General features: G+C 37.2%; 1 protein-coding gene across 1 annotated transcript; it reads right to left on the bottom strand.

Moving 5' to 3' along the window:
• Window positions 1-1,090: 1,090 nt before the first annotated feature.
• LOC102850122 (double homeobox protein 4-like protein 4-like) lies at window positions 1,091-1,777 on the bottom strand. Its single transcript, XM_006884484.1, has one exon. The coding sequence runs from the start codon at window positions 1,775-1,777 to the stop codon at window positions 1,091-1,093; it is 687 nt and encodes a 228-aa protein (XP_006884546.1).
• Between the last annotated feature and the right edge of the window lie 6,678 nt (window positions 1,778-8,455).

Here is an 8,455-nt window from a genome sequence, read left to right as displayed (position 1 = left end):
CCAGGACTGTGTCTCTTTGTTGAAATATATCATTGTTATGCCATCAATTCCCAGTGCCTTATTTTTTTTTTTCAAACTCCTTCAAAGCAACTTGAGCCTCTTCCTGTATTAGCACAGGCTCTTGCTTATACTTTTTTTCCATGAAACTCTTCTGTGTCTGCCAATTCCTTTTGGTACAATGACACTATACTCTTTCCATATTCTCTCTTTTTTCCCCTACAACAACAAAAACCTCAAACATGTTCTAGTGTATCAATCTCAACCTTATCTACTTAACTCAATGTGTCAATGGTGCCTCCAAAATCAAGGTGGAGTGTTAAAAGAACGAGGAGCCAGGGAAACACAGCTGTCAGGTCACCACAGAATTCACATGCCTAGAGGCTAATCCATAGCTTTCCATTAGTCTCTTGACAACAGACATGAAATATCCATTGGCCATGACAATCTTAATTTCACTCATTTTGCCTCAGACAAATATAAACTTGGTTTTCAAACCTTCCACCAATCCTACAATTCGAGAATGTCAAGCAGCTTGAGAACTGGGACAACAAAGACACATTCACAACATGGGGATTCAGGCTTCTCATCCTTTACAACCTGAATAAAAAAAGATTAAAAAAACCCTGTGCCTTTTCCTGGAAATGTGCTAAAGACAATAGTTCATCAGGAAGAATAGGGATTTCTGAAGATTGTTGATGAGCTTGGTCGAGCTGGAATGACTGTTGAGCAGATAGCACCTGTAGATCCTGCAGCTCTGTCTGGGGATGCACGGCCTCCACATGGTTCTGAGCCAGCATGTGCTCAGGCTCTGCGTTCTCCCATTGCCTGAAGTGAGGTTCCTCCTGTTGAACATGATTCTGCGATTGCTGCTTTTGGGTTTCAAGCTGAAGCTGAGAGAGGTCTTGGTGGTAAAATGCTGCTGCAGTAGTCTTTTAATTATCATCCTGAGCACCTCATGGAGCACGAGGCCAAAAAGAGGTCTAAGTGTCTAAGAGTCCCCTTGCTAGAGTGGGATCTGTTGACAAGTGATTCAAATGTGTGAAGTGGAGTTTAGAGATCTTGTCTCTCTGCACATTTGATGTGGGGAGGATCATGAGGGGACCTGGTGGCTGGATGGCATGGCTCTGAATAGGCTTACAAGGAGCTGAGGTTGTGTGACAGGAAAAAGATAGGATGCCATCGCTCCTGGTGAATGAATGAAATGGTGGAATAGAATGAGACACGCCTGGGACCAGGCGAAGCTTGCGTTGTTGTGGTTGAACATCCAGAGGAGACAGCTCTGCTGGGCTTCTTGTAAAGGAATATGCTGGTGTCTCCATGTTGTGCTCTGGTTATCGAGCTCTTCTGTTCTGGAACCAGATCTGGCCAGATCTTCCCTGACTGAAATCCCAGGGAATCGACTTCTTCCAAAAGCTTGCAGAAGAATGTTCGCCTGAGATTTTGTGATTATTGCTCTCCTTCTTCTGGCTTCTCTATGAACGTTTTCTGGAGTTCCACGAGGCAGCTTTTCCCGACCCCGGATGTTCTCTCCTAATGGGTCTTCAGAAGACGGCCTTCTTTTCTTTAACAAGACCCTTCTGTGGTTTTTGAACCAAACCTGCACTCTCTCCTCTGGAATACCAATTACTTTGGCCAGCCTTTCTCTGGTGGCTATGCCAGGGTAGGGGTTCTCTTGTAATGCTACCTGCAAGGTGTCTCTCTGACTAGGCGTGAAGACAACCTTCTTTCTTTGTTGTCCTCTTTGTTTGGAACCACTTGAGAGGCTTGTCAATTCCATATTTCCAGAAGTTTTCTGACTTCTCCACAGGATTCCTCAGCAAAGGGTGATGAATTGCAAATGGTGAGGAGAGTTGGAAGGGTGCTGGCTCAGGTTTCAGGGAAGGATCCAATGAATTCCGGAATCAGAAGGATTCTTTCCATATTCTCTTAAGGCTTCTTGGATCATCTGCTCAAAGAAACCTTAAGTATTGGAATTCAAGACTTGAGTTTGTTCTTCAGTTCCTTCAATTTAAGACATAATTATCAGGATCAATTATTGCCCACATTTGTTTGTAATGTAGATAAAATAACATCAACAGAGAACTACCAGAAGTGCAGGCTGGGTTTAGACCAGTCATGGTACTAGGAATATTATAGCTAATGTTAGATGAATCTTGGCTGAAAGCAAGGAGTACCAGAAGAATGTTTATCTTTCTTTCACTGATTATGCAAAGGCATTTGACTGGGTGGATCATCAGAAACTGTGGCTAACTCTGAGAAGAATGTGAATCCCAGAACACTTGATCGTGCTAATACAAAAGTTATACTTGGACCAGGAGGCAGTCGTCAGAACAAAGCAAGGAAACACTGCATGGTTCAAAACTGGGAAGGGTGTACACCAGGGCTGTATCCTGTCTCCATACCTTTTCAGTCTTTATGCAGAATAGAGTACCTGGGAGGCTGGACTCTTTGAGGAGAAATGTGGCATCAGGAATAGAAGAAGAATCATCAACAATCTGCATTATGCAGATGACACAACCCTGTTTGCTGAAACTGAGGAGGACCTGAAAGCACTTGCTATGGAAGGTCAAAGACTGCGGTCTTCAGTATGGATTGAGGCTTAACATCAAGAAAATAAAGATTCTCACCACTGAGCTTACTGGCATTGTCTTAATGGATGGTGAAGAGATTAAGATTTTTGACAGTTTTGATTTGCTTGGTTCCATAGTCAGCACTCTTGGCAACAGCAGCCAGGAAATTAAAAGACATATTGCAATGGAAAAGTCTGTGGTTAGAGACCTCTAAAAGTGTTCAAATGCAACGATGTAAGTCTGGAGACTAAGTTGCGCCTGATGCATGCCATGGTCTTTGCAATCACTTGCTGTACATCAGAGAGCTGGACAATGACTAGGGATGATAGAAGGAAAATTGATATCTTTGAGCTGTGGTGTTGGAGAAGTGTATTGAATATACCATGGACTGCTAAGAAAATGAAGAGGTTTATCCTGGAGAGGGAGAAGCTGGGCTGCTCCTTGGAGGCAGGGATTCTGAAGCTTCATCTGACTTGTTGCAAGGAAGGACCAGTTCTTGGAGAGGGATGTCATGCTTGGGAGAGTGCAGGGACAGCACAGGAGAGGAAGACCCTCGATGAGATGGATTGATTCAGTGACTTGGGTAATGGGGGTTGATGTGTCAGAGATGGTGAGATTGGCACAGGATAGGGCAGAATTTAGGGCTTTTGTACATAGGGTCATTATGAGTTGCCAGTACCTCAACGGAACATAACAACAACAACAACAATATAGTAATGTGATTAAAAACACCTAAAAACTTATAAGAGGGGGAGAAAAAGTAAATAAAGTTCAAATATTTATATGTACCTAACTAAAATGCAAAGTACAAATATAAGGGTATGCATGGTTTTTATTATTAATTTACTTATATGAAATTTTACACCATAAAATTTTCCCTTTATAAAATAACTAAAATGAGTAATGGAGTATATTATGATTTTTCCTTTTGTAATAATTCAAAGAGAATATTGCTTATGATGCAAAAAAATATTTAACAAATTTAAACCTGAACAAATACTACATTAAATACAGACTAATAATTATTTTCTTAATAGAAGATAATTTCTATGAGTCATTCCATTATTAATTTCAAAACTCTAAGACCAGTCTGAAAGCAGAAGACATTATAGTTTAGAGAGATGCAGTGAGGAACTGTAATTTATTTCTCTTATAAAGGAATTTTTAATAGTTAAGTAGTCAAAATTCATATAATGAAGAACTTGGCCTGAACTTGGCAATTCTTCAAGGCTGGGAGTGAGAATATATTATGTGTCTTTATTACTATGTCATAAAATCACTGTAACTGCAAATGTTCAATGGTTACCATGGCTGTGCCATATAGGTATAACAGCTGGTTGCCTGAGGCAGAAAAATATTTTAGGAGCAAATTGTTTTCTGACTGTTTATCATGTAAGTGATTACTTACTAGAAAAAGACTTTTTTTCCCCTCCAAATTGCCTAGGGCAGTAAAAACCCTCAAGTTGACATTAGTCTTGTTCCTTTAGTATGAAACACAAGACATACAATGCATAAAAGAACATCTCAATTGTACATTAGCTGTCACTCAGTTAACTATAGATCAACCTGGATTGGTAAGTGGCTCCTACCTGTTTGTTTTTGTATTTTGTTTGTTTGTTTTTCTCGTTGTTTTTACTTTTGCTGGGTATTTCATGGGAATTTAATTTTACTCTTCCAGTTGCCAAGAATCAGTTTCTATGTATGGTGAATCGATGTTGGGTGGCTAGAACTGCATCAAAAGGGGTTCATAGCTTCAACTTCTTTATTTAAAGTACCTCTTTAAAGAGGTTCAAAATGCTATGACTCTGTGGTTAGTTACTACTAACTACTTAAGCATTTGCACTCCTAAGGAATCTAGTGTCACTGTAGAAAGCTCTTTATTTAAAAATAAAACATTCATAATGTGTGATTTCACATTCTTCAGTAAGTTTATTCACAATATGTCATCTCTGAAATACATCCCTTTGTAAATTGCAAAAGCCAGTAAAGCAGCCTCAGTTTTAAAACATACCATACTACATATAGATTCAGAATAAGTTTTGATATAATGATATGTGCATCTTCTGTGCACAAACTAACTTTTGTAGTTTTAATTACCATGATCAATGTGCAGGTTTCTTTTTACTCCAGTAATATAAGGAGTGCAGAGTGAAAAACCATTTTCATCAAGGTCACATTCAAAAGGTAGAGAATATCTGCAGATAAATATATTTGGGTTATTACTTAAAGTTAAAAGACCATTTTTCTAAAAAATAAAAATAATTGGTCAGAAAATGTCCTTTGAAGAGACATTAGTGAAAATGCATTAGTCCAAAGAGTAGAATTCAATAAAAATAGATGGTTTAGACCATTGATTTCTCTTGACTTAGAATTAATTTAAAATATAGATGATATTATCATGTAGGTACACGGTATTAAAAATCAGTTAAGTAGCCCTAAAATGCTGAACAATTAGATTTTTTTAAAAGGTGACTTTTTTTAACTTAAAAATCTATGGCAATTAGATACATAAACATTGACATCGAATTATAAACAACTCACAACTGATGCTCTAGTGAGTATTCAAGGCTTTAAATTAGATTGCCTATTTTTCTTCCACAGAGTCATTGATAAATATGAATTGCCAAACAATGCCACTCTTGGGTTAAGAGCACAACTCTATACATTGTGTCATCAGAATTTCTTAAAGTAACACCACACATAAAATGTTTCTGTGTAACTATTAGCATAACTAGGGAGATCAGAGTCCAAGTTATTTCGCGCACATAAATAAGGAGAATACAGACTGATAAGAGAACAACAGCAGTACGTACAAATTAAAAATAGGAATCTAAGGATAACATCCATTAAAATTTCTATGACAGATGCTGTCCTAGCTATAGATTCAACTTCAGATGTGTAGCATAATGGTGTTGATAGTCAATCAATTCTGTCATTCATCATGAAAGTGATTGCTCATGGATTTTATTTTCCTGAACTCAGAGACATCATCTTGAACAAACTTTTCTCCAGGCTGAAATTCTTGACATGCAATCAAAATTGAGGGAGCACAGCAGACTACTGAGCGAACTGTCACTAAGAACAATTGCTACAGAATGATCCACAGGATTAGGTCAAGGATTTGTGAAATGTTTACACAGGATGAAATGTCAGAGTCGGAAAAGTATTTATGTGTAGCTGAGAAACTTTGCTCCTAGCCAAAGTGTTACGTTTGCAGTGAGACAGAAAACAAAGTTCTGAATTAATCTATATGTAATTTTAAATAAATTTCAATAAATGCAAACTTGTTCACGCTTATGATTAATTAATAATTACTTATTTTAAAATTAGCCAAGAAGCTGCACTGCAATCCCAGTGGTATGTGGTTTGAATCTCACAGACGCTCTGCTGGAGAATGAGGAACAATCTCCTCCTGTACCAGATGTGATTTGATGGTACACACAAAACAATACTAAAATTTTAAAAATAAATAAAATTGTTAGAGAGAACGTAAATATAATGTGGTTTATACTCTTGCGTTGCCTACTCATTTAACTAAAGAAAAATTGACATAAACACAAAAAATAGATTAACTCAGCAAACATACATAATACACTGATTGCAAATTGACTGCTTCATGTTATGAATTAACCTGTATTCACCAAAACACTTTTTGAAGCCCTATATATTTTAATTGCCGATGTTATCTTAGAAAATAATATAAAATCCACAAGAAACATAGTTTGATCTCAGTCTATCCCACCAGAACTTAAAGACCATCAGGTTTGTGGCCTTGAACACAAAAGAGTGAAGACCAGATTAGCCACAGGAGAATATTAAGAAATACATTCATTACCAGAGAAAATTAGAGCTTAGGCACAAACAGAGATTGGTACACCAATGTTCATGGCAATGTTATTCACCATCACAAGAATATGGAAACAGCTCAGCTGTCCAACTGCAATCAGATGGATTGAGAAACTATGGTACATTCACAATGATGGAATACTATGCAACATACAGAAGCAATGCTTTTCATAATCACTATCTAACTTGAGAGGAACTGGAGAGCATTATGCTAAGTGAACTAATTCAGTCTCATAAGGACAAATACTGTATAAGACCATTATTGAAGAAACAGAAAAATAACCAGTAAAACATATATAAGGATCCAAGGGATGGAGGGTGGGAACAAAGGGGTAAGGAGAGGGGGTTGGTATCCATAAGATAAAATAATCTGATGGGTGGAGGGCTGGCTGGGTAAAGTAAACGGGAAAGATTTGGTTTGAAAAACATTGTACACAAACTTTATAAGTATAAATCTGTATAAAATAAAGATTTTATTAAAGAATATTATTAATGAAGAATGCAAATGTCATTACAAAGACAGAGGAGAAAGAAAAGTCCAAGAGAGATGTCAGAAGAGACTCTGAATTTTGCACGAATGTGCCAAGAAGCCAAAGCAAAAGAAATAAATCAAGATGATTTCGAAGGGAAGCTCTGGAAGACAAAGCAAAGTATTAAACGACGTGTGCAAAGAACTGGATTCGGAAAACTAAAAGGGATAAGTTCATTTGGCATTTCTTAAAAAAACCAACAAGCTTAAGATTCAAATTATAATACTTAAGGATGCACTGAGGGTAGAATGTTGACGGATCCAGATGGAACAAAAGAAGATAGAAAGAGTACACAGAATCGCTATGCCAAAAAAAAAAAAAAAAAGACTGACAGAAGAATTTCATTAAATAATATATGATCAAGAGACAAAATAAAAAAAAATTAAAAAAAGAGACAAACTAAGGGTGATGAATGAGGAATTTCATGAAATAACAGATGCAAGGGTGATGAATGAGGAAATTCAAGCTCTTCTGAAGAAATTGATCAAAAGCCAGGCCCTAGGAATTGACAGTATGTCATTTAACATATTTCAACAAACATGTTAACCTAGACACACTCATCAAATTATGCCAAGAAATCTGGAGGACAACTACCTGGCCAACTGATTAGAAGAGATCTATTTTTGTTCCTATTCCCCCAAAAGATGACCCTACAGAGTGTGGAAATTATTGAACATTAATATCACACCAGCAACAACTTACTGAGGATTATCCAAAAATGACTGGAACAGTACAAAGAACTGCCAGATGTCCAAGCTGAGTTTAGAAGAGGCCATGACACTATGGACATCTTAGCCAATTTTAGTTGGATCTTGGCGGAATGCAGAGAGTTTGTGTTTCATTGACTATGCAAAGACATTTGACTGTGTGGATCACAACAAATTGTGGTTAAGCTTGAGAAGAATGGGAATCCTAGAAACTTTAATTATACTCATGTTAAGCCTATACTTGGACAAGGAAGCAGTAGTCAGAACATAACAAGGAAATACCACATGGTTCAGAATCAGGAAAGCTGTGTGTCAGGGATGCATCCAATCTCCATTCATTTTCAATTTATATGCAGAACAGATAATTTGATATTTTAGACTTTATAAGCAGGAATGTGGCATCAGGATTATAGGAAGACTCATCAACAACCTGCATTATGCAGATGTCACCACCTTGCTTGCTGAAACAGAGGAGAACATAAGGTCTTTGTTATGAAAGGTCAAAAACTGCAAACTTTAATATGGATTTAAGACCAAAATAATGAAAACAAAGATTCTCACCACTGGGACAAATGGCAACTTCATAGTAGATGGAGAAGTGATTGAGATTGTTAATAACTTCAGCTTGTTTGGATTCACAAACAACACTCTTCGCAACAGTAGTCAAGAAATCAAAAGGCAAATTGTTTTGGGAATGTCTGTGGTCAGAGACAGAATACTGAAGAGCAATGATGTCAATCTGGATACTAAGATGCACCTGATAAAGTTCATGGTCTTCACAATTACTTGCTAGACATCAGAG

Source organism: Elephantulus edwardii, unplaced genomic scaffold, assembly GCF_000299155.1.
Source record: "Elephantulus edwardii isolate Elephantulus edwardi_28Jun2011 unplaced genomic scaffold, EleEdw1.0 scaffold00034, whole genome shotgun sequence".
Lineage (NCBI taxonomy): Eukaryota > Metazoa > Chordata > Mammalia > Macroscelidea > Macroscelididae > Elephantulus > Elephantulus edwardii.
Note: the sequence above shows the minus strand (reverse complement) of the source record. Positions and strands in the feature narration are given on the sequence as shown.